General features: G+C 40.3%; 1 protein-coding gene across 2 annotated transcripts; it reads right to left on the reverse strand.

Moving 5' to 3' along the window:
* Positions 1 to 2,209: 2,209 nt before the first annotated feature.
* On the reverse strand, positions 2,210 to 25,728 carry knrl (knirps-like). Of its 2 annotated transcripts, none has more exons than NM_176374.2 (4): positions 24,811 to 25,728; positions 22,457 to 22,529; positions 7,262 to 7,339; positions 2,210 to 5,049 (listed from the first exon to the last, which is right to left on the reverse strand). In NM_176374.2, the coding sequence occupies exons 2-4, from the start codon at positions 22,481 to 22,483 to the stop codon at positions 3,211 to 3,213; spliced, it is 1,944 nt and encodes a 647-aa protein (NP_788552.1). In that variant the 5' UTR covers positions 22,484 to 22,529; positions 24,811 to 25,728; the 3' UTR covers positions 2,210 to 3,210. The 2 variants fall into 2 exon arrangements, with proteins under 2 accessions (NP_788552.1, NP_001303368.1); NM_001316439.1 differs by having other exon boundaries at positions 3,194 to 5,049.
* Between the last annotated feature and the right edge of the window lie 1,494 nt (positions 25,729 to 27,222).

Raw genomic sequence — 27,222 nt, forward strand, 5'->3', positions numbered from 1 at the left:
TTAATGCATTTGGAGCAGATACACACTGTGGGAGAAAAGCCTATAAAAACCATATAAAAAAATCAATTTTTACTTCTACCAATAGATTTTAAAGTAATTTTTATTGCGATAGTTCATAGTCATTCCGCCTGTCTACCTGTAATATTTTATGCATTTGCTAAAACGTCTTTAAAAATGTACTTACTCAGCTGATTCTTATTCCATCCCATGGACATTTTATATTGATTCCTGTTCCAAAAAGTATATATAATAATAAAATTAAATTTCTTTCTTGAAACTAAACGTCTCTAATGTTTCGTATTCAAATAAATCATGATGCCAATCAGTTAATCAGTTAATAAGAGCTTACGTATATATTGACTGGGTTTATAGATCACTTAAATTTAACAATGCTTTTAATTTACAGCTCTACTAGTGTATTACTTACACCACCCGGTTTCGAATAGCCCGTAAATGGAGCTCCGAGTCTAAGATCGGTGGCATGGGTGCGTCTTCCTCATCAGCGTCATCGTCATCGTCATCTGGGTCTCCTCGTCTTTAGCATCTGAATCCGACTGTGTGTTGAGCTTGTTAGCAAAAAAAAAGGGGGGAAAAGAAAAAAATGAAACGCTCGCTGCTGGGTGTTGGCCAATCTTTAAAGATCAAACAATAAACTTAAAGATCTGCTGGGTTTCTTGGCACTAGCCCCCTCAGCTTTTCTCGCCTTCGACATGCAAATTGTGCAGCCGAAGAAGTGTCAAACAATGTCAGTGGGAGAATGTGTCTCGCAATTGAAATTTATTTGCACTACAATTCACTGCTGACAATGCGAGGAGGCATCGGGATGTACTACCTTACTTAACCCGATTTCCCTCCCACCGCTCCATCCCCTCCCCTTTTCCTGCCAAGCCGCTGGATCCCCTCTTGGCCAAACGAAAACCCTCTGCCCAAAAATCACAGTCGGAGCTAGCGATCTCTAACCCGTCAACTCGTCAAGCTGTGAGCGTCAATCCACAACAAAGTCAACGACGAAGACGACGACCAAGCCTGCCTTGGGGACTACACTGGAAGAAGTGGGGAGCGAATAGGGCAATGGTGAATAAATAAGATTAGATTAAAGTGTATCCTCAAACCTATAATAAATATTGGACTAATTTTAAGCGGTGTATATTTAGTTTCTTTAATTTTCGATCCGTTTCATTTAGTTAAAAGTTAATATAAGAAGAATTATACGAATTAGAAAGACCTCAAAATAAAGCTCTATCAATTTGTCTCATTAATAGGAACATGGTCAAGAATCTAAATAAAGGCCCAATGACTATTATATTTTATATTTTTTGATTAAAAAGTGGGACCATAGATTTTACATAATTAGGAAATGGTATCAAAATCAGTGACTTACTTAATGTCGTATGTGAATCGACGATATATCTATGTAGTATTTTTTTTAACATAATGTTATTGCTTCTTTTTTCTCTCACTGATCGATTGCAGTTCAGCCTCATTCATGAGCCCAGGGCCCAGAAGGCAGGCAACTCAAGCGTTTTGTCGCTCGAATCGCGCACAGCTTCTGTGCTGTGATTTTGCCAATTGGCAATTGCCTCCTTCGGTGCCGTGAGCATTTGCAAAATGTCAATCTGGTGCTGTGCATCAATTCAAGTGTGAAATAAATAGAAACGAATCCAGGTCCCAAAGTCTAGCATTTTGCTATAATTTTCGCGCCATTTGCTATCGACTTTGCCCGTCCGTTCGTTCGTCTGTCTGTCCGTTCGATCGTCAGTCGAATGAATGTCTGTCTGAGTTTTTGCCAAACGATCGGAAGAGAAAGAGGAGCTATGCTGAAAGTATTTACAATTACGCAAAGATTGATTGAAATAGATTTCGGATTGATTGGCTGCTGGTATGCACATCGCTTGCAGTTCTTTTTGCGCAATGGTGGGAATATCGCCGTTTGTGTGAAAGAGGTTAAGGAGGTTAAGAGTCGGCTTCTTCGGCGCTGGGATAATTTCTAATTAAGCCGCTCCGTACGACGCCACGAGAAGATACATTTTATGCGACACATTCATCTAGCAGATACTATGGCTACTTTTTATTGATTGCCATCGGGCAAAGCAGCGCCGCAGGAGTCTGAGAAATCAGCTTTCTCCGCCGATCTCGTAGATCGTGCAACGTCGCGTCGCCGCTTTTGAGACCGAAAACCAAGCCCAATCAATGAAAGAAACTCTTGTTCATCTAGATATTTATTTGTATTTATTTGTATTTATTTGTGGTGACATCAATAATAATTTTCTCGGCCATCATTTCGCCTGATCTGCATACCAAATCATCGCACGAAAATGAAAAATACTTATGCAACATTAAGATTAATAATTTATGCTATTTGCTATACAACTTGGTGCGCTTTGCTTTACATGTACATTAACATCCATGGATTTTCGTACCTTTAAAATTTGCTAATTGTGACTAATAACTCGGGCGAACCTCAAAACGAGTACAATTTGTCTACCAGCGCTGATTATTCTATAGAACAATGATTGTTTTTTAAACTAACAAATACTCTTGGGGGATTTGAAACGTCTAAGTAATAGCTAGTCATATAACATTATACTTTATATATGGTTTATAGCTTAGAAGAAAACGAAACCTATAGATTACAAATTCCACTACGATATTATGCATTCGCGATACAGATAAGCTGCCTTCTTTGCATATTTTGTTTCAGTTTCTTTTCTTTTACCATTTGTTTAGCTTTTCATTTATGTTTTTTTTTTATTTTTTTATTTTATTATTATTTTTTTTTTGGTTTTCTGATCTTGTATTCTTGCCGCTTTGTGGGTAACCGAAAAATTTGTTTATAATTCACTGCATAAATTATGGAAAGATAACATTTGTGTTATACTTTTCGGTCCCCATATGCAAAACGCTCGTCGGGGGCCGCTCGACTTTTGCATATTTTGGCAATTTGGTTAGTTGTTTTAAACGATGTGATAACATCTAACCAAAACGGCACGAACTCGTATTTAGCGCTTGTTAATCAGAGTCAAACTTTTCTGCCCGAAAACATATATTTATATAACTCGCATGCGTTTATTGTTTTCTATATTTTGTATTTATTTGGTGGTGTCTTAGCGGGGGGCTAATTTTCTATTGCCTCGATCGATCTTCAGTAGCTGATAACTGTCATTTTGCATTCTTAGTTTTTTATTTTCTTTTTCAGATTTTTAGATGTTTTCAGACCTTAGTGGTTAGATCCAAGGCATTCGAGGTGGCCACTTTGACGGGGGCTTCCAACCTCAGACGTTTTCCATTCTCACTGCTGGCCTCTATGAGTTCGTCCAGTTTCCTCTTGATCGTTTCACTGGCCTCGCTATCGCTTAGGATACTATTATTATTATTATTATTATTGTTATTGTTGTTGCTGATACTGTTGTTGTTATTGTGGGTATTTTCAATGCTGGTCTTTGCTGTCTCTGTGGTGCTGGAGTGATCTTCCTCTATCTCCGGATCAGCCGTTTCTCGAACTGATATCTCCTCTTCAGGCGTTACTTTCAGATCCTCATCGTCATCATCTGTATCGTTCTTTTCTACATCGCTAGAGATCTCGGTTTCTGGTTCGATTTCTGGGCTACTACTTTTACTGCTCAGGGAACTGCCGGTGGTCTTCATGCTCAGATCAATGGGATTATCTTGACCGGGACTGGGTCTGGGATCCTCGCCGGCTGGGGTTCGCTCTTCTTGTTGAGCGGGTGAGTGGGGTGGCGTCATGGACACCACCAGATCCTCCTCCTCATCGTCGTGCTCGGCGCCATCAATAATTCCATCCGCTCTCGCCTCGTCGTCCTCTTCGTTCTGGCGACTTTTCACTCTCTCCCTGCCACTTTCCGAGTTTGGTGTGACCAGAGCTGAAATTGAGTAATCCTGCTTGGAGTGTGGCGGTAGTTTGGTGGTCGGCGGAGGACTTTGTTGCTGGGACTTGAGCACAGCGTCTAAATAGAAGCGTTTGGTTAGCTCATCGGCAGCACCACCATTCGTTAGCAGGTGGTTGTTGTTCGCATGGGTACTTGGACTTCTGGCTGGTGCTGGCTGATCCTCTTCCTTGTGGTGCTGCTGGTGGTTGGCAAATGGTGAAGTGCCCGGTGCGAAACGCTGGCCTGCACCACTGGAGTTGAATAGATGTTGCACGGCCGCCGCAGCCACCGCTGCCTGTTGTTGCTCTGGCGTTGGCTTCAGCAAGCCCTGGTGGTGCGAGTACAGGGCGGGGTGGTAGCCGGGGAAGAGTAGGTGCGAGGGAGGCAGGAACGCGGGTGGTGGCATCACGGGCATTGATGCTAGGCCTGGGAAGGGCAGCGGCAGGAATGGCGACAAATCCTTGCGCATCTGTGGCGGTCTGCCGGGCGTCACTCCTCCTCCTCCTCCTCCTCCTCCTCCCGAATGACTGCCATCGGCACCACTTGAAGATCCTCCCGAATTGGATTTTCCGCCCAAGTGTAGGAGTGGGTTGCCTCGCACCGAACTCACCTCCACAGAGCTGTCGGAGTTGTGGGAATCCGGGGAACTTACGGAGGGTGATGCCACCACCGGATGTTTATGGGAGCCGTACTCCACGCTGCCATCCAATCCCAACATCATTAGCTCCTCTTTACTCCGTGACGAGCCGCCAGCATTGGCAACGGCATACAGACCCGGATAACCACCAGGATGCCCGAGCATTCCCAGAGCAGCTGCTGCAGCCGCCGGTGGGGGTACACCCGACATGCCCTTGACCCCGTTGGGCATTCCTTGACCACCGCCCGATCCACCGGAACTTCCACCACCCGCCTGCTGGCTATTGTGGTGCGCCGCCATCGCAGCCACCGCCTGCTGCTGCTGCTCCTGCAGCAGACAGTGGATCTTGAACCAGTTGGAGCGACGACCATATCGGGATCCACTCTTCGACATGCCCACCATGAGGCACTTCTTCAGACGGCACGCCTTGCAGGCGGTTCGGTTCTTCTTGTTGATGATGCACTCGCCGTTGTTCTTGCAGTCGGATATCGACGACAGATTGTTGTACGATCGGCCGAAGAAGGACTGTAATGCGAAGTGAAAGTAGGAAAATGTTAGATGTAATATAAATACTAGCAATTATAACAGATTGTTAGTTTTTATTTGATACTCTTTGCCAGGATGCCGTGTAAGAAGTGCATGTTACTTGAGGTAAGTAGTAGACTCCTCAAAATGTAAGCCGTATATTCTACTCCAAACTCCTTAAGTATTCCATTGTACCCACTTCAAGTGTCTGTTAAGTCCACCTACAACCGAGCAGAGCTTCTTCAGCAACTTCTTTCATCGCATTCAATGATGTCATTCAATAAAACGCTTTCGATGCCCGGCAATAATATCTCATTATATATTTTTCTGGTGATTCATCGCTGACGGACGGGGCTGCTGAGACCCAGACCTCTTTAAATGCTCTGCCAAAAAAAGCGGCTAAAAGAGAAGAAATAAGGCAAATCGACATGCACAAGCGGCAACCACCTACACCTCCGGCATTAACCGTTGGCTGGGGCACCACACAACCACAATCAATTGCAACAAAGCAAACAAACAATTTAATTCAATGCGGAGGAGCCATGAAAACCTGAGAGCCAAAAAGCTGAGACGAAACAAAAAGCCCCGGACAGACAACAGGCAACATGTTGCTGCTGTTGCTGCAGTTGCTGTTGCTGCTGCTGCTGCATGTTGCAAAGGTTATGGCTGTGCAACACTTATGCCAAGTTGCAATGTTGGCAGTAAATCACCAACGCTTCACGGCCTGCCCGCCCGCCCGACTTTGCAATCAACCAAAAGGGACAGACTACCTAAATGACTGACTGAATGGATACACTGGGAAAAACTTGTTCCTTTTTTAAATCTTTAATAATTATGAATTGATAAATGGACTCCTTTATACCAAAGTTTTGTTTAGTATCACAAGCACTCATATTTAAACTAAATTATCTTATTTCGTGAATTTGTTTATTGTGATAGGAACAATTTTTCCAGTGCATCTGACTTACTCTCCGTCTGTTTGTCAGTTTTCAAGTTGGTTACTGTCGTTTTCTGATCGTAGGTGGAGCTCTTGAATGGAAGACACACCGGTGCTGAGATGCTGACGACGAAGCGCAAAATTGAACAGAGACAGAACAAAAAACAGAAAACAAAAAAAAAAATCAAACAGAAAAAGAAGCAGAAACAATGCGAAAATCCACTTTTAAGGTTAATTGGGCATCAAGATTACTGGGTCGGAAATGGAAATGGAAACGGAGGATTTCAGGCCGGTACCCCTTCGGTTTTCAGACCATAGTTTTGCCGTTTTCAGTTTCGTTTCAAGAAGCAGATGGACGGACGGACGACTATTTACAAGCAATTTTGTGCATCAAGGCAGATTCACTTTTGTTTGTTTGTTTTTTCTTGGGTCTTTAACTTGTTGTTGTTTTTTTTTTCTCAACTTCTTGTGGGCGTTAAATTAGCCAAGCGAGGCCCACGCCATTGCGAACGGGGCCCAAGCACAAATCAAATAACGTTGACCCACAAATTGTACGTTAGTTGACCTTTTCTCCTTGGCGTGGGCAAAAAAAAAAAAAATAAATAAAAGATACGACGAAACATCACAGCAAAACTAAATAAATAAATAACAAAAGCAAATCCCTCGACTGAACTCAAATCGAGTCGGCGAAGAAACGAAACGGAACGAACAAAAAATTATCATCCCACCATTAAAGGAGCATTCGTATTTAAATCAATTATTTGTGGGGCGCTTTGTTTAACTTTGACCTTAGCCTGGGGCATCCATTTGTTGCTACAACTCCCCCTCCTTTATGATGAACTCGGCTCCACATTCCAGTTTCTCGAGGAGAATGGCCTCATAACTTTTTCTGCTTAGCGTTTGCATCACGAAGGCGGCGAATTCGATTTATTGAAATCGATTGAATCGATTGATACGAAAGACTTTGGCCGCAGAGGAATGCTTGCACAAAAGTGTTTGTTGCCAAGAAAACTTTGGGGCCAAAATACAAGGAGATTATAATTGGCTCATTTATGAAGCAACAACGCGGTTCGAAACTGCTTATAATAATATAAATATATGGTATAGTGCATATTGTTAAAGGTATAATTAGCTATGTTTATAGAAACCTAAATTAAACTGTCCTCAAGCGTACTTTCTTCTATCATCAAAGAGTTTTAGTGTTTTAAACTAGGCAGATAAAACCGTTGCATCCCAGTCAAATCAAATTCAAATTAATTCGAACATCGAACTCACCTTGCAGCCCTCGCATGTAAAGGCTCCGAAATGGAATCCAGCCGCCGGCTCTCCACACACCTTGCACGTCTGATTCATCTGGAATGGCAGCGAGTAAAGCAGAACATGAGAATGGTATTCGTACATAGTATTTTGGGGGGAGGTGGGCCTCCAACCCACTGGGCACCCTGATCCCCACCCACTCAGCAACACCACCAGCACCACCAGCTCGTCGAAACTGAGGCAATAAATTCATAAAATTTCAATTAAAAGCAACAGCAAATCATGACACGAGCATCTGGAGCTCTCCATCTCGTTTCGATTCCCCCAAAGAGAATTGGAAAACCAGCCGCCAGCTAAATTCACACGCATTAAAAATTAAAATGCAAACATAGTTTGTCATATCGCGGAATTGGTATCAACGAAAGAAAAAGAGCACGGCTTAAAACGCAAAGCGAGAAACGAACGACGACAAATGGAAATGGGAAACGGGCCCAAAGAAGCCCCCAACAAATGGCCAACCAGACCCGACCATGAACCCCATCCATGCACAGGAAGAAGCCTTGCGGACTTTGCTAAATGTTCTAATATTAAAATAGGTTCGATAATAAAACATTTATGGTGTTCAATTTTATTGAAGTATATCAAATTTAACAAATAGCGTTGATTGTTATATTAATGTGTTGGTCCTTATATTATATTATTATTATCCAAACCTTCGTTACTTTTTTCCCAGTGTTAATGGCTAAGCGGCTCTTCTGGGGCCCATAATAAAATATGAAGATGGAATCAAATGAAAAATTGCCTCAGAGCACACACACACTCTTTGGGCAAACAAGCTGCATTTGCATTTATATGGCAATCTCTGTACCTTTCCCAATTCCCATTGCTCCCCTCGCAAATAGGCGCAACTTGTAGCTGAGGGAATATTTGTTTATTTATTGCGAGCGAAATGTTTATCAACAAATTGCCATCAATTGTTGTGTTTGGGTGCCTGGCCAGGAGTTGGCTCTTCGGGCTCCCTCCAGTTGTCCATAGTTTTCTATAGTCAGGTTGAAAATTGGGCTGGAGGATCGGTTGGAATTGCGTTTTCTTAGTGCCACTTGTAGTTGGAACTGGAGCAAAAGCTTTGATGACAAGTGCACATGCAAAGAGGGGGAAATTAGGCAAGGGAAGCCTGGAGATCGTGGGAGACTTTCGAGTGTTTTTTTTTTTGTTTTGAAGTCCCAGCAATGGTAATCCAAATTATTGTTAAAAATTAAAATAAATGGATTTTTTGCGAGAGAATTCTTTCTTTGAATTTGTATATACGTATCCAATCGGTACAATCGAATTAGAAGTAGGCCCAGTAAGAATATAACTGTAAATTTCGAATAAGGTTAACACACATTTCCTTTCTGTAGTTCATGTGAGTGATGGCTACACCTGTTAATTTCATTTTAGTTCAGTCTGAAAGTCTTTCTATTAGAAGCACTGCTTCGAGCGCAGTCCAATTGAAATGCTTTCGAATATATCAAAACTAGCCGAAAATAGTCGGCCCAACTGGTAGCCAATGGGCACAGCCGCAGTCTAAATCAGACTCATCCTCGAGCCAAGTGTTTTTCCACCTTTTCCGAAAGCCTTTGTTATGTTTTATAGCACCAATTGGCCCACGGGCGATTCTCGGCCATAATTCTTGCCGGCCACAAACAATTTGGCACATTACAAAGTAGGAGAAAGCACTCAACACATTCACTTTTTTCATTCGCTTCCCCCCTGGAAGCGAGCGTCCGTCCAATAAGCAAATCCCCGAGGTGGGGGTCTTATAAGAATACCATGCCAATTGGCTTAGTTCGTTCAGGTTCAGGTCTGGGTTCCTTATTTTCCAGGTGGTGATTGTTGCTATTGTAGGTGCCTTGTTTGACTGTAAAACATGCTAATCTGATTTCGTGTTATGTGTTGAGTTGGAGGTGAGTTTTGGCCCGACTTTGGAGTCGGGGTCGCCCCTCGACTTGGGTTGGAAATAAATTTTCTACGTTTAGGTTTCATAAAGCGTCTTCAGGTCTGGTGCTTGCTGGCCGCCAGCCTGCCTGGGATTAATCGACAAATAAAAATCACATAAAATAAATTAAAAATTATGAGTTTCAAGTTTCAACAACCTGCGGATTGGCAGCAGATTTAGTTTGATTTTAAATCACAGCCCAGCCGTCCAGAAAGAGAGAGAGGGCCCAAAACACGTTGCAGATGAGCCTCGCCGTGAAATTTATGCAGACAATGTGCAATATTAAAAAGCCATAAACATTTATTTTACAACACACAAGCGACATATTCTCTCCAACTCTCTGGAATAAGGTAGTGAATGTATGTATTCCTCACCTATTTATTAGCTGTCACATTTGAAATTAAGGCAAGTTTCGTATCTTGAGTAATTAGTTTATCCCTATTTGGTAATGAAAAATACCTCAGCGCCATATCTTACAGATTTCTAGGGGAGATTGATAGATTTTTAGTTAAAGGTTAGTATAAAATATAACCCTGAAATATTCGTCTTGTTTGTGAAAAAAGTTGTATTGCAACTAAATTGCAAGAGCTTCCGCATTAGACATACAATTATACAGTTTTGTATCATTACATAAATCAAGTTTTATTTTAAAAAAAAATACATAATTGACTTGGGAGAATTGCCAAAGAATAATTGCAATCAGTGATTTATGGACCCTTAAAATTTAATAGTCTTAGCTTCTTAATCGACCTCCTTGATTCAGACCTGTTTTTAAATCATTGCTCACAACGAAAATACGACTTTTGTATCAAATTGCATAATTTGCGTGAGCAGCCGCCGTTGGCCCAAAAAATACATTTAAACTCACAATTAGCCTGGCCATTAAGTGAAAGTGTTATAAATTAAATACGAGAGCGACAAATGGGCCAGCAAAACAAACCGCATCGTCTGCAAGATTTTAATTAAACACACATATTATAAATAACCTTTTTTTTTTGAAAGCGATTTGTTTTTTTAAGCGACTAACAAAATATTTATGTCTGTGCTCAGATTATTGATGGGCTGCGAATATTGATGAGCTTTTTCGACTACACAATGCCAATTTATTTTAATTAGTTGGTATATTTTCCAAAAATAAAAGTTCCCCCAGTTAGCCAGAAGTGCAACAAGTTGATCCAAGACAAATAGACGCCAGCGAATAAATATATAAATACCTGCAAAAACTCTACCAGTCATCATCCACAATAATATAATAGTGGATGCTGTTGATTTTGTGTGTGATTAATTATGGCGATTGCTGTTCTGTTTGTTGTTTGATGTTGTTTGGTTGTTAACCTTAACGCGCAGCAAAAATAGCAAGTAGAATTTATAATTTTTCATGCCCCGATGATGCAATGAAAAAAAGCTGAATATACATATACAATAATAAGATGCTTTGTTATATGGCTTATTAAGCTGGGCAAATAAAAGACACGGCCGAGAAAATAAATTAAATAAAATTATTAAAATTCATTTAAGGCACGTTTACTCCAGTTTTGAGCTCGGCTTGCCTCGCCTGAAGCTGTTAAGAGCTAAGTGCCATTAAGACCAAGTCCAAGCTCGGTTTTAGTTTCAGCTTATTTTCAGTTTTGCTTCCCTCGCTTCTTTTTGGCTGGCTAGCAAAAAATTATGATAATTGCCTGACCTTGGCTGTCATGTACTAATGCTAAACCTCAAATTTGCACATCCAGTGCGCAGATTGGATCCCCTCCCCCTCATCGCGGCCAACATGGTTCGCATGCAATTATAAAAAAGCGCAGGCTAGAGCAAAAAAGCAAAAAACATAATTTAATTAAAATGAAATCATGCACAAAGCAATTGCCACGCTTTGTTCATTGTGCGCAGCGGCAAATTGTTCTAGTTTTTAATTTTTTGTTCGCCTTTTCGCTTTTCAGTTGTTGCAGATTTTTCGTTATAAACATTCATGACTCGTCGGCACTGAAGACGGTCGCTTGTGTTGGTATTGCTTGTTGTCGGCGATGAGCAGATTAACGTGTATAAATAAATGCAATTAGCTATAGACTGCACCTATTCTGTGAGTCCAGTAGTGGGAAAGTACGGAGTGCAGGTGGCTTTTCAATTAATATTCTGATTTCTAAAGCATCAGAATAAAATTTTATAGATCTCGGTATAACCACTCATTAGAAGCTATTAAAAGAACACCTTATGTTAGCTCGATATTTAATGCCTTTAGGTTCACAGGTTGCCTTGTATGATATCAAAGTACCGTAGCAAGCGGAAGCAAAAAGTATGGTTCGTTCATCATAAAATTTACACAAGGCGTTGTTGTATGGTAAAAATTCCAGATATTTTTAAAAGCTTATACCATGCAAAATTAGTTTATTTCTAAAGATGCTTTTTAGAAACCTCGCCTTAATTGCACCCGTTTTATATTCAATTCAATTAAATACCTGTAGAGTAAATGCATTCACTCCCCCAGAGCTTTAAACAATGACTTTAATTCGCATTAATCTAAATCGATTATACTCTCCCCTTCGCAACTGGTCCGATCCAGTTCTAAGCTGAGACAGCTGCAAAGTATGTAGAAGATTCCACCTCCTATTCCACCCCAGCCAATCAGATGAGTCATGTTGGCAATGCAAACTCGTTTATTCCCCGGTGGATCTGCAGAAGAGGAGCGGAATTTGTCAAAATGGATATATCGCATGTTTCTGGCTTTCATTTCGTTTCTCTCCTTTTTTCTGCCGCATTAAAAATACTTGAGGCGGTGGAGAATCAGCTGCACACACGCATTTCTTTCGCTTTTCCCGACTCACCACTCCTCTTTGCTTAGTCACGCGGCCTCTATGCTTAAGCAATTTGTCAAAAAAATAACGCACAACAAATTTTACAAACATTTTCAGGGGGCCAGCCCTTCAAGGCCCCTCAGGGGAGTGATCAATCATAGGGAATCATTCAGTTCGTTTCCTCGTTTGTCTTTTGCGAGCGGAAATTATTCGCAGTTGTTATAGTTTGGCCAGTGAGATTTTTTTGTATTGCATGCGTTCGCTATGAGATTTCATTGGTTGCATTCTTGATAGAATTATTTAATAAGCGTTGTAATCTGTCTTGCACAGTTACGGAATTTTAATCGAAATTAGTTTCACATCATTGGCTTGTTCTTACCAAATACAAAATACAAAACATTTGTTTGTCCTAAGCGTTTTTTCAATTACCTCCTTAACCGAATTGGATTTGATGATTGATTTATGCATTGTTTGACAATTGCTGAATGGCCAATGAAAACGCCCTTATTTTGTTTCACTTTTATTCCCTTTGCTGTTCACACAGCAACTCCTCTTGATTTTCTTTACTTTCTTCGTGTTTTCGGATCTCAACACCCCTTGAAAGTCAATCCATCATCATTTATCGTCCGCTTAGCCGGGCGAGTTCGTTGCCTAAGTCTTTCGTTTTGATTTTAGTACTTAGCTAATTGTTGTCGTTGTCGCCGTCGTTGTTGCTGTCTTAAGCTACATAAAAGCCAAAGCCAAACACTATAATTATGAACCACGATGATCATGGCGCTGATGATGATTATGGCGATGATGAAAAGTGCTTAGTAGAGTTTGCAACTTGAAGCATCATCGCTGCTGTCTGTTTCTGTTTCTGTTGCAGCTCTGAATCTCTGAAGCTCTTCAAGCTGTCAAGCAGGAAACGTTTGGATTTATAATGCTCAACCGACACACCCCCTCTGCCCCTCGCTCCTGGTCTCGGTCTCGTCTCTGTTTGTCATTATAATTAATTTGTAACTATTTTTATGAGCTCATGTGAAATTTAAATTGTATTCTCCGGGCGTCCCTGTTTACTCTTTCTCTGCGACCGACGAGAGCGGCTTTCAGCGCCCATATGCCAAGTGTTTGTGCAATTTCCGTTTAAAATTTGAAATCTTCCGACAAAAATAGTACAAATTATGCTGCAAAAATTGACAGGAAAACGTCAAGTGGGAGAAGTGGGTTGGGAAAGGGGCACACATTTTCCTGAGAACTTTAAGTGCAATTTGCAATGCTGAAATTGGAAATGGAAATATTTGCCCGGCAAATTTGGTGTATTGGTAAAGAAATTCTGTCAGTTCATAAGCTTACAAAGGGTGCTTTCCTTTCAAGTGTAATTCCTTAAATGTAAATAATGATGTAAAGTTTAATTATATTTAGAATATTATGCATTTGGAATTCTACTACATTTTGGGTACTTTTTGAGTACATTCTTTGTTTTTCATGTATTTGCATTATTTATCTTGAATAGATATTTATTTTTTTTTATATTTTATATTTTATCTAACGAAGAAAGCTTGCCACTAGTTAAATTTCTTTATAAACAGATACGGTCCTTGTTAGAGTATTCACAATTCCCGCATCGTTCTAGCATCTCTTAGTCAGTTTTCTTGTTATGCAAATGCGTGCAAAATGTGCGAGGTTTTCTTCTGTTTCCGAGACTCAAATGCAATGCTCAATGTTGCTGCAGTTCCCCTATATTGTTGCCTTTGGTGTTGTTGTGTTAGCTGTTGTTGTTGTTGTGGCTGTTGTGGCAGTTGCTGTTGCCTAGTTGTTGGCTGCCAGCCACACGTTCACTGATCGCTGTGGCATTTGTTACAATTTTAAATGTTAGCTCAGGCAAAAGCGAGGCAACGTCGAACTAACAAACTTGTGCCAATTGTAGCTTACAAGTGTTTGACTTGACATTTCGGCGTGCGCGTCTTTACTGAATTGGCTTCATACATATATTAGCCATATCTGTGTGTTGCGCTTGCTCCTAGAAACTTGTATTAGCTTGGGCTTTTCTCCGAGTGTATTCATATCGTTCGGGGCAGCTGACAGGCGCAGCCGCAGGTGAAATGCTCAACGAAATTAATCACAGCCAACCAAATCCCACAAAGGCCACAAAAGTTGGCTAACAAATTAGTGAGCGCTTGGAAAATTGCATTTTAGTTGCTTTTTGTGATTTTTACTATCCATGATTTGGCATAAAAAGCTGCCTGCTCGATTCAATGAGCATTGGAAGTGCACCAGATGCCAATGACTCGACGTGATGTATGCGAATCAAACATTGGCGCTCACAAAAAACAGAACTCCAGATAAAACTTTGGAAATAAATCTTATGCTCAGCATGGCAGGCAGACAATTTCGACAAATAGAGGATGCGACAAAATGAATGGATTGCACCACGAATGACTGAACGGATGAATGGTTGGACCGATAGATTGCTGACTGGGTTGTCTGAAAATTGTCAGCTATCTGTAGCCTTGAACTGTCAAGCTAGAATTAGACACTGGATTACGAATATACAATTGTGTAAAATTTGAAACTAAAAATGTATTTCTTTGGGATAAAATTTAATTACATATAAAACATGTTTTAAATTGTACAAGTAAATTGCAAAATCTTATATTATTTTATTTGTTTTTTTTTCAGTTATAAAACTCAAAAATATATTGGATACACTACTGAAATTGAATTAAACATTGATTGGCTTTCTGCACACTATTTTATTACGCTACTTAATTTCAAATCACATCTAATTTTTGTTACGGTTTTTACATGCAATCAATGAAAGACTCTCTCCTCTCTAAATCGAATCATTATGTCTTGTCGCTAAAATTCTTCCCACGCTTTTTGACCGCTGCAGGAGCCAAGAAATTCTCAAAATCAAATTTCCTTTTAATTAGTAGACATTTTCACATTACGTATACGCCAGGTCTGACGTCGGAAAACCTTCTCCGTATACCCACTGCCATCCTTTTAGCCATCTCTCCATCTCGGCCTGTGTGTGGTGGGGCCATAAAAGCTGAACAAAATTATAACAGCCAACTTGCAAAACATTTACACCAGCCCACCAACCAGCAAATGCAGCGGGTGGAGGTGAATTTTAGGCGGTGGCAGGCATCCGCTTTCTTTGCCTGCAAGAAAAATGATTCATGGAAGAGGCCCGAGACTCCTGCTGGTTTGGTGGCTCAGCTTCGGCTTCGGGCTGGTTTTGGTATGTAGCCATGGTGTGGTTGGCTTTTTGGCCATAGCGTCTCGACGCCGGGCAGACTATTAACTTTGAAAGTTGTTTAAACAGGCGAAGAGCCAAGAGGCAAACCTCCACCTTCTCTATTTCTTATTTTTTCCTGCTCTCTGGCTTTTGCATTGGAAGCTCCTCTTTGTCGTCGTGGTTGGTTGTCTGCACCAGCTGCCTGCTGCTCCTTTACCTTGCAGCCAGTGTCATCGGCGTCGCGGCTCGTGGGAATTGGATCATTAGAAGCCGGCAAAAGGCGAAGGCGAAGGCGAAGGCGAAGGCGAAGGCGCAGGCAGGGGCCGAAGTGAGTAGAAGTTGGTCAAAGGAGGCACTGGGAGAAATGTTTAGATCAATCTTTTTTCAACCTATCCCCATTGAAATGTGGCTCTATGTATTACGTTTAGAATCTAGTAAAGTATGTTGTTTTGTGATGATGATTATCAAAAAATATGTGTCACTATCTAACAGATCTAACAGATGTAGTGTTAAATATTAAGATCTCATGTTATACAATCTATCGAGTATCACAGTGCAAATCTTGCAGTGCAGCATTCAGATGTTTTGTAAGTTTTCGGTTCGATTCGCCTGCCTTGGCAACCCACCGGGCAATTTTGCATGTGTTTTGTTACTGTTGTGGAGGTTGTGCCAGAGTTGCCACCGTTTCTTGTTGAAAAGAGGCGCGATAAGTAAATGTGTCCGCAAGTCTCGGCCTTTTTCTTATTTTCTTTCGTTTTATTTGCACTTGAACAGCCAACAATTCTCTCTTTTTATTTTTCCCCGCCGTTTTTTGTTTGTTTATTTGTTTTTCCCTGCTTTTTTGTTGGTTTAAGCTTCTATTTCTTTGTATGCGATTTATTTGTTTGTTGTCTCCTTGTTATCTGAGTTAGCTTTGACTCGGTGGATTTTTTTTACCCCTTTTGATTATCCCCACACCAATGTGGTTGTATCCGTGGATTTCGGGGGAGTCAAAAGTCAATTAAATAAGAGCAGTGCACGGTGAAAAGCTTGTACTTGTTGTGGCCTCAACTGCTTGTTGTTGCTATTTTTGTAGCTGCTGCTGTTGTGTTTTTGCGAAACGAGCAATTTGTGACTGTGCTATGCGGTTGACTGTTTTTTTTTTTTGTTTTTTTGCTTGGGTTGGGGCCAGAAGTGCACTATGGGAACCTTTTCACCAAAAAGTTAGCCAAGTTGAAAAGTGTTTGGTAGAAAAATTACTTCGGTGATTTATGAAAAAGGTTTGTGGTTTGAGTCTTTTGTTTTGTATGCCATCGCCTGAGCGAAAATTTGGGAAGTGTTTGAGTTGGAAGGAATATTCGGAAGAAATTTTGGTGCAGGCTTGTTGCTTAAATCATTTGTTTGCCATTTACCCATATAATTACGAAGAAGGCTTTCATTTACAAATGAAGTTTGTTGTCTAAGTCTTTCAATATTATGAACCAAAATGTATCGTTTTTTCGCTTGAATAGTTAAACACATATTATTCCCAAGATTATTATTCAATTATTATTAAATGATGTTCGTTGCTTAAGCCATTCGATTTTCTTATGTAAAAAATATACGCGATTTTAGTTATTGGATAGCAAGAAAGTCTCACTAAGCGCATGTAATACGGGTGTAAATATCTTTCTTTATCTCTTCACTTATTTCCGCCAAAATGAAATCGACAACGAGAATGAATTTCGCTTTCTGTTAAAACGAGATATTCCCAGCGACAAGCCCATTGAAAAATTTGGGTTTCACTTTCCATAAAACTATCAAAAAGACGGTGAATTAAAATTGAATTAACTTGCGGTTTGCGTTGACTGGTGGGAATCAAAAATAAGAGAAGAGCCAGGGATTTTGGCAAAAAATGGTCATTGAAATGGCATTGTTGATATTTATTTTTCGACTTCTGCCCAATCTCGTCTCAATGCCAGCTTCCCCCGCTAATTCCGCAGATGAGAGGGGAATCTCCGTCACGTGTGTGCAAAAAGGTATAGAAATAACAATAACAAAGGCATTTGTTATTAGTAGCCGAGTGCGCTTTAAAAATAAACAGCTAATACAACAATGGGCACAATTTGTTCACTGCGCCACTGAAATCGAAACTAAAGCTCAGCCCGGAGATTCAAGCTCCGATCTAATATAAGCGGACATGCGGGCATGCAATGATCTTCGATATATGTGTATCTATTTGCCTATAGTATATGCAATTTATATAAATTTAATTCAATTTGCCAAGCTAAATTGTTTAGTTTTTGTTTTGCTCACAATCGTGCAGAGGTCGTTGGCGGGGGCGATGGCAAGGCGGGTGCGGGTGCGGGGCTTCTGTTAATTTCATGATTGGGTCTTGGCTTAATGTGTAATGCCTTGACTCGAAAACAATTCTAACAATTTGGCAGCTCATTATGTGGTGCGCTCGCTCGCTTAACCACGCCAACTTGACTCCAATAAACGATGCACAACCTTGACCTTAAGTCAAATGAAAGATAAACCAAAGCAGGAGAAAAAACCTCTGCTTCTGCCATTATTTTTTATTACGGATTACAAACCGAAAATTATAACAATTTTGTTACGCTTCTTTAGGGAAAGGGCCCCGCACCGCATTGTTGCCAGCCCCTGCTGCCCCAGAAGGCCCTCGATCCACTATCGTTATTAGGCGCCAACTTATCAGCGTAATAAAGTGGCGGGGCAGCCAGTTGGAACAGTTTCTGTACGATGGCAACGTGTTGAACTTGAAAAGGAAAGCAAAAGCAAAACGGGAAAGAAGTCAAGTACGCAATGGTCGATTGAGAAATACTCTTTGAAATTATATAGACTAAATAAATTAAATTTATAAACGCTGGATGTGTGGTAAAGTGAAGTAATGTTTATGTCACATAAAAAATGCGTTGATATATGAATGCGCTGATTAGATACTTCCGATCGAAAGAAGAGCATTTCAGATGCGCACTTAATTTTTAATTTCCTTGGGAAACCACGAGGCATAAAGCACTAGCAATTGGTTGAGTGTCTTGTGGCGGCCGGCGGGCGGGCGGAAAAGGGGAAGGCAACCCTGCCCCAACTTTATCTCTAAGCCACGCGCTAATTTGAAAATAATGCTTCCCAATCATTTTCACATTTTTTCACATTTTCAGGCACTCTTTAGACTTCTGCGCGATCGGCGTGGAGTGAGCAATAAAGTAGGCAACCCCTTTGGTTTACCTTGTGGAACATAGTTGCTGGCTAGTCGGCCCTCCCACTTGTTGATTGTCTGTATAATTACATAATATTGCATAATTTTGCAAACAGTACTCGGTCGCTTTGGGATTTCTGCTCTGTTAGCTACGTAGAGTCTCGGAAACTCGGAGTCTTTGGGGTCTCATTATCGTCGGCTGACCGACGATCTTCTTCGTTTTCGCTTTCAGTATCAGTGCACAATGTAGTACTTAAATAATAGAAGTTTAATAGCGTTTTGTTTGGTACCGGCCGTATTTGCAAGTCTTTATTTTCTGCCGTTGCTGCTTCTACTTGCTGTTTCTTGCTGCTTTTGGACTACTAATGCATTCAGCTGTATGATTTTTGTCAAGGTTATCCAGTTGGCTGTGTTAGCGGATATAATGACATGATGCATATGGTGGAAGCCAAAGTCAGCATCAATTTCGGTTCTCTCGCGTTTTTTACCCTGTTTGATTTTTTTCTTTTCGCTGTTCGGGAGGAAGTTCATTTTTAAGAGCGTTGTAATTGTGTGTAGTTCGTTCAAGTTCGCTGCCTTAGTCATTTGGCAAGAGCCTAACGAACTTTGCAGAACTTTTCAGCCATCCAGCGAATTGCAATATGTGTGCAGCAATGTTCCCTCACATGGCTTTGGGGCTTCGGACTGGCTAATTTCGCTCATTAATCATCGAGCGGCGGCTGCGGGAGAAAATCGCTCCGAAAGCTGATTACACATGCACGGCCCACCAAATCAAAGTTGTGCCAAAAGGCTCCACCACATGAAGACATCTGTTCCAAAGCCAGTGAAATGTATCTGCAAACAAATGAAGTTGTCTGCCAGGCAACTCATTCCGATTCTAAGGCTCCTCACTGCACGTCTAGTAGAGTCATCAAGTCCAGGATTGATCATTGATCTTTTGGCACTCAATCCTCCGCCTCCTTCTCGTCGTCTGCTCACGAATTATAAATAGTGCAAATGCGTGCAGTGCATCATCATCATTAGTTTTCAGCCAAAAACCGTGGCAAAAGACTTGTCTAAATTCTAGGTCTAGCGTCTTTTCGCCTCCCTTATGTTACCCTAAAACTTACTTTGGCAATTATACGAGTCTATGTGTCTGACTTTAGTTTCGCCTGCTGAATTATTTTAATTTGTTTTGTGGCTGGTATATTTACTGAAGCTAGAAAATGTAATATTTATATATAATACATGAAAAGTTTAACAAAATCCCTAATTGTATTTAAATAATAGAAAAATGTTTCAAAAAAGACACAGTCATTCTGAATATTAAATAAGGCAGCGATTAAAGTTACTATCCCCTCAAAATATATTCCAAGTGATATAAGTTTACTTGTCTCAACAACCCGTTTGTTCGTAAGAGTATTGGCAATTCCCCTGGCAACCCATCGACTCCTGCCTGCCAAGTTCGTGTCCTAAGTCTTTCGTTTCGTTACGTTTTGTGCTTCAAGTCAGGCATTTTCTAATTGCAAGTTAATTTCTTGTTGCGAACATAAATTTAACATTCTAATTGAGTTATCAACCGCAACATGTACATACACACTCAAAAAAAAAAAAAAAAAAAACGAAAACAACCGCGACAGGAGTGGATGCGGCGGTAAAACAAGTAGGAGAAGGAGATGCCGACGCCGGACAACTTTTACAGCTTCTCATCTCATCGTCCTCAAACCGTGTTCACTGTGGGTTTTCGCTTCCAAACTGGCTACGCATGTGAAAAATGGCCTACACATGAAGCCACTGAGCTTGTATTCCGCTCCTCTGCTTCTTGATGCTGCTTAGCTGGCTGCTTTTCCGACCACAAAAGTTGCAACAAAGCCACAAGCGTCCGGGTAAGTGCAGTAATTACATTTCGGTGTGTGTAAGTTTTTGGGCCTCTGCTAATTTGCCTGCTGCTTCTGTTTTTCTTATTTAGTTTTAGGCATTTATAACTAATTTTGCTGCCGGCTTTTGCGCTTCTCCGTTGAAAGAATTTTCCAACGTGCAAATATGCACTTTGGCATGGCTCGTAATTAATTTACTTTGTGTGTTTGCCCAATGGCAGCCGCAAAGGAGAACGACACACACGAAAATATGAAAAAAATCCATTACGCAAATGTTTATGACCAAAATGGTCAGCGGGCGAAGAAGCAGCGGTGGCAAGAGCCTCTTCATCTGCTGCCAATGCAAATAGAAACGATTTGCCAAAGCCCCCAGATGCGTGTGCCCCAAAACTCAAGCTGCAGATGGAAAATCGAGGATGGAGGATGGGAACCGAGTTTCAAGTGAGCTTCTCTCACATACATCATAACATTGTATTGCATTTTCGCCCGGACCGCCTTCCAATGTTTCCCCGTTCGAAATTAGTTTTCTTTTTCCGCAGCATCTTGTCATCAACGGGATTTTGGAGGCGTGATTGTATCGAAGGTCGTGGCGAAATGGAGATGTTGCAAGAACATTAAAGCGTTCGCAGAAGATATTTTTGGCGGATCGTTTATGGGTGTTTCATGCTTGGAAACTAATGGCACTAATATAATCGTAATCATAAGTGGAAGATATGGCTTGGTAGATGAACTACAAATACCAAAATATCCAAATTGTTCTAATAAAATACGAAATTAATTACTCAAAGCTGCTTTAGATGTTATCCATATCGCGTACAGTAACTTGATCCGTCGTTATCTAAGGTGTATTAAATATTTGAGTTTATTTTCATTAGTTTCTCATATGCATAAATAATTGTTGCTATTCAAAAAGTGGATTTTTAAGCATTCGTTTTTTTTTTTTTTAGTTTTTGCTTTGAAAAATACATGGGCTTAAATTTATTTTTATGGTTTTCTAATATTCACTCGATTTTTCTTAAAGGCAGAAATTCGATATGCATTTAAATTATATTCTCCAATAAAACAAAAACTGTGATCAAGAGAATATTTTTAGATCTACTCTTAGACTAATCCAGTGGAATTCCTTACCCGTTACCAGTTCGTTTCATATTCATAAATTTATTAGCTAACGCTACCAACTTGCCGCTCGAAGACATCATTTTCAAAAGTGGCCCAAATTCGAGCCGCTGTTGTTGCCTTCATTTTAATCAAACATTTGGTTTATCGTCTCACATTTCAACTAATTAACACTACGACGGGACCGCCTCTTTAAGCTGTGAGATCTCCAGCCTGGCTCTTGAATATTTTTTGACTGGCTTTAGCTTAGCCAGCATTCTGCGGTGCCGGCATCGACAAAATCGACTGATCGACAAAACGAAAATCAGCTTAAAATCATAAAAAACGCACTTAAATAAAATTTAATATTCAAATATTGACATTTAGTGCCATGTTAGCAGCAACTTAGGTGTTTTCTCCACCTTCTCTCTTTATCCCATATTTTTCGAGCTGCCCTCCTAGACAATGAGCCTTAAATTATGCATGTGGATTGAACGAGAGACGACGACGCAATTCGCTTAGCATTAACTAATTGATCTGCATTAATTTTAAGCCGAGACTAAAGACAAAGACCAAGCAGGTGAATCGCGTATGCTGGGTATACTTAACGTAGTTCGTATTTGTATTATGATTATTATGAGTTTTTTCTCCTATTAAAATTATGACATCATTTAAATTTTTTCGCCGTTGTTGGCGAGATTTTTGTGTAAACTGGTTTAGGCTACTCACAATTTTCGTCGCTCTTTCTGTCGCTTTTATTGCTGTTGGGCAATTATGCATGCCCCCAAACTCCAAACCCCATAATTCATAAATTCATTTTGCGCCCAAATTCGAAAATGCGGAAGCGCTTTGATTTGCTGATGCTATTGGGGCCATATCATACATATCTTATCAATAATTCCAGATTTTCAACGCGCAAATGGTCTTGCCTTCTTGTCGCATATGAAATTATTAGAGCCATAAACTTTTTATGCCTGCTCAATATTTAGCTCGTAAAATATTTATTCTTTTCTTCTGTATATACATATTTTATTTGTGTATGTAGTTCGAGTTATTTGATTGACTTGAAATAATAATATAAATATCATATTGCTTACCGCATATGGATTATCCTGATTCATCATTATGGTAATCGTGAATCACCGAGCCCGTGTTGCTCAACCGAAAGAACTGAAAGGAAAGCGACAAAACAGTTGTAAAAAGATTTTTTATTCGCCACATATAAAGATTGTAATGAGTTCATCGTAAATTGTAGTCACACTAGATTTAGAGACAACAAACCATTAAAGATAACCTATAACAAAAGTGAACTGTTTGCTGGCTCTAATGACCTCTAAATGGCTTGGTACTACTTATTATATGATCAGGTTATTCCAAAGGTGGGTCAATATCCCTGATATTTGATCTGCACTTGTTTAATCGAGCTTTTGCCTTAAACTGATTGAAGAATAGCTCCTAATCCGTTTGGTACTCTGACATTTAACCAAGCTGCCAGCTAATAATAATAATAACCATAGTAATATCATTATATATCGCGATGCAAATGCTGGCGGAACTGGGCTGCATAGCTGCACCTAAAAACGAACGACGAAGACAATCAGCTGCCTCACATCAGCGGCTCTCAAGAAGAACCCCGAGAACAGCTCCGTGAGTCACCTCGCATGGGGACCCACTTCTGGGCAGAAGACTCGGCCAGGTCGGATCCCCACCACCCGCCCCTCGCAGCGAGGAGGCATGTTAACTGACAACAGGTGTTTGCTGCTTGCCGTTTGTCTTGAAACCTTGCGGCCTGCTTGCCACATTTGCATTTGATATTTTGTATGCTTGTTTTCCTGCCACTGTTAACGCGTCCGCACTAAATACTTTCACACATTGCGCCCCCTTTCTGCTCTCCTTTGGCTTTTCCGGCCTGGGACTCGGGCCCCTTAAGGATGTGGACTGTTAAAGTCAGCACACGACCTTGATGTGTTAATTTCCCAGCCACTTCTGTCAGTCATCCGTCCGAGATACACTTTTACAATTGTGTTACAATAAAGGGAACTATCTGAAACTCTATACAATTGCACAATTGCAGATAATTTAAACATAGAAATTATCTTTATACCGTGTAAAAAATTGAAAGGATAGTTTAAGTATATGGATAATATTCTAAGTTTCCTTAATTTGTACTAAATCGTTGGGACTTCAGTGTAATATAATAATATCCAAATATCCAATTTTGCATTAGGTGCATACCTTTTTTTAGAGTGTTGGTCTAAGGAACAGCCTCAGGAAAGAGCTGTGATCTTAAAAGGTGCCAGCTAAATCAACCAGTGAAGAAGATTGCCCCAGCTAACTAGAATAAGTGCGCACTCTGCGATTTGTAGAACATGGCAAACTTACAAGGCACTCGCCATAAGTGCGAGTATATAGGTTCTGCCAATATTTGCGACACATGCAAAAGCAATCCAAGTTAGATTCTTCATTTGCCTGCAAGCGAGTCAGGGCAAAATGCACTTTAAAAAATTATCAGTTTTTTAGATACAAATCTTCTGAATTTCCAAAAATGAATGATCACTTTATTTCTAATTGAAAAGTCACTTCTTTGTAAATATAGTTAGATGATAGGCATTTCTCATTGATCAATAGAATATTATATAAATTATTATTTAAGCTGCAGCATCAAGCAAACTAAAATGTTCACAAATTTCCAGCTTGAATATTCTAAGAATTATTTTATCAAAATAATTATTTTTGATCCTTGATGGATTAGGCAGCACCACTTTCCATTTAGTTCCTTCGCTATTGAGCGCAATAATTTCTTTCAGTGCCGCAGTTAATGCCATTCCCATGGATTTCGCCTGCGTTTTCGAATTTTTGTAACAAATATTCTGGCAAATAAAGCTATACACGCTATTTGCATTATAAAGCAAACATGTGCGGCGACTATATCTGTGCAGGCCATCTCGCTCGCACTTGACTTACATTGATTCTGTTATATAGTCGTAAAGTTTATTTGCCTTGCCCTTGCATGGTTGTTGTTGTTGATCTAGCCATGTTTTATGGCCACACTAAAAAGTGCACTGGTCAACAAAGATCGGCCAGAGAAAACTTTCTCACAAAACCGTAGCTGGGGGCTATAGCTCCTACTGGGCTGTCGTATAAGTGTCATATAGGGGAGTGTGTATATGGTTTGTATAATTAAATCATACAAACCCCGCCGACAGTCGTAGACAGTTCGTCAGTTAGTCGGATTGTCAAGCGTTATCTGGCGTCGCCATCTTCATCTTGATTTTTTTTGTTTTATGAATTCTATTCGTTAATGAAATTCACATGTTCCCCATCTACAACTCCGAAGCCCCATCTCTATCCCCATTTTTATGTCCGCATGATGGATGTGTCTCAAAAAAGCCCGTTCGTTCCGTTTCTTCTATATTTTTTTTTGAGGGCGCCATTGAACCTTTGAACTTACCTGCTTTTACTGACCGATCAGCCTATCAAGTTAATCCAATTTATTTGCTTAGTGTTTCTATTTCGTTGCGCACTTAAGGTCTGCGTCTCCTAACATTGTGAACTTTCCGTTTAAGGTTTTGTGTATTTTCGTGTATTTGCTTGCTATTATTTTTTGTTCACCTTGCGCCAATAAAACGTCACTTGAGCGTATAGAGTTGTTGCTGTTTTTGCTCAAATTGCACTTGACTTTTAGAACTTTAGGCGAGCGTGAAGCATGTTTAATATATATCTTTTGGGTTGTTTGAGTATGTGTGTTTTTGCATATAGCAGGGTGTACATATATCACAAGGAGGCAATATTTTGTATAATTTTTATTGTAATACAAAGTTTTAAAGTTTTGCAGTATGGTTAAATTTTAATTTAGCTAGAGATATTTCCGTGGGACTTTATTTGGTGCTGTTTTTACGCCTTCTGTGTTTTGAATGCGAGTTTTTATGGAGTGACCACACCTTTGTGTGAGGGCACTCCTGGCTGCGCACGCGCACTTGCCGTAAATTTCTTTATTTCCGCTTTCGTTTGCCGCTTTTGAGTTTTTTTGCAGTGACGTGTTACAGACTGAACTCTACTATTTCAGTTGGCACTACATATACATATTCGTAGTATTGTTACAATTCATTTTATTTAACTGAGTAATTTTTTGATCTTAATTTGCATGTGTTGATTTTTAGCGGCGGCCAAAACAACGTAACGCCTGGGACGTAAGACGAAGACGACGCAACGACGACGGCGACGTGCGATCGAGCGTGCGAGCAAGAAGCGCGAGCTATCACTAAAGACTGATGTTAAGCAGTTCTGCAAAGTGCTCACACCGCTGCGACTCGGCGACTCAGATGCTTTGCAATATCATCCGACGAACGCTCGGTAGCACACTGAGCTGAGACTTCGGCTACCAGAGAAGTAGCAACAACAATATCTCTGGCCGGGGAGATGATACTACTATAAACAAAAACTACAAACTGGTCGAAGAAGCAGTAACAGAAACCGAAACAAAAACAAAAGACTGCAAAAGCGACAAACTCGAGCCCAGCTGGGGTGCGATTGTGTGTGTGAGGAAGAAGACGATTCCGATTCTCTCTAACGGTGATACACCCGAACTCTCAACCCCCAACCGAAAGACAACCAGGGAGAGAGAGAGCGAGAGTGAGACTTAAAAGAGCGACTTTGACTCAAATTGCCTGTCTGTGTGAGCCGCTGTTTGAGTGATGTTAACTCAAATCCGAGTCGATTCGGCTATTGAGTTGTATTCACAGATCAAGCTGAAACTGAGTAAATGCATATGAACATATATTAAAAACGTATAATTACTAACATAAATACGAACTATAACTATAGAAAAGGCACCAACAAATTTAGAAAAAAATGCATGTCGTGTTTGCAATATATATATAAATTGCACAGTTTATTTCTCGGTTAAGATATAATAATAAATTCCTAGTAACTGCGAACAAATATAAGTCGTTTAAGATGTAATCTAAGTCTATTTAGCGTGTTGTTTAATTTGACCAATCTTAAGTATTTCCTTTTTCTTTTTTCTACTTTATTTATAATCAATTTTATTCGTTAGATAAATATAATATAATTTAATAAATTTAACGATTGTTAAGGAACATAGTTTTGTTGATTTAGTGTCCAATGTTATATAACTGGGGAATATTTATGGCAAGCTGATCAAATGTGGTATATAGTAAATTAACAATATAACATACTTGATTAGTTCAAAAAAATAAGATACAATACAATATACAATATTTGCCTCCAAATACATCATTATTTTTCCAGTTGCTCACTTTGAATATTGCACTCGATTGTTTTTCTCAATCGCTCACCATTTTGTGCGGCTTTTGAGTGCTTCACTCACAGGGCACACACTCTCGTGAATATATCTACTCGAAGAATTCGTTACCACATTTGATTGGCTCGATTAACACAATCGGAGCACCGTTATATCCAGTATACTCACACAGACAACCGGTAAAGAGAGCGGCGTGCTCATGAGAGCGGAATCCACTAACACCAGCGCAAAACGGGATCGTGCTGCAGTCGTCGTCGGGTGTTTTAGATAAACGAGCCGATCCCGTTTGCCGTGGGCGAAAACGAGACCGGACTATAAGGCCATCTCCCGTGCATCGGGCGAGTTATATACCCGGCATATATGTTCTCGTTTCGCTGACCAATGCAGAGCAGCTGGCTGAGAGCTACCCATGCAAACGAGAGCGATCAATGAGAGCGATCACTCACACAGACGCATCCATCGAAATCGTATTAGCGGCTTGCCAGTGGGCGTGGTCTATCGATCGGGGAGTTTTAACCCACCACCCACCTCCCCTGAACTCAACAAAAGTCCATCGAACATTGCCCACTTCCAGCGATC

Source organism: Drosophila melanogaster, chromosome 3L (genome assembly GCF_000001215.4).
Source record: "Drosophila melanogaster chromosome 3L".
NCBI classification, from domain to species: Eukaryota; Metazoa; Arthropoda; class Insecta; order Diptera; family Drosophilidae; genus Drosophila; species Drosophila melanogaster.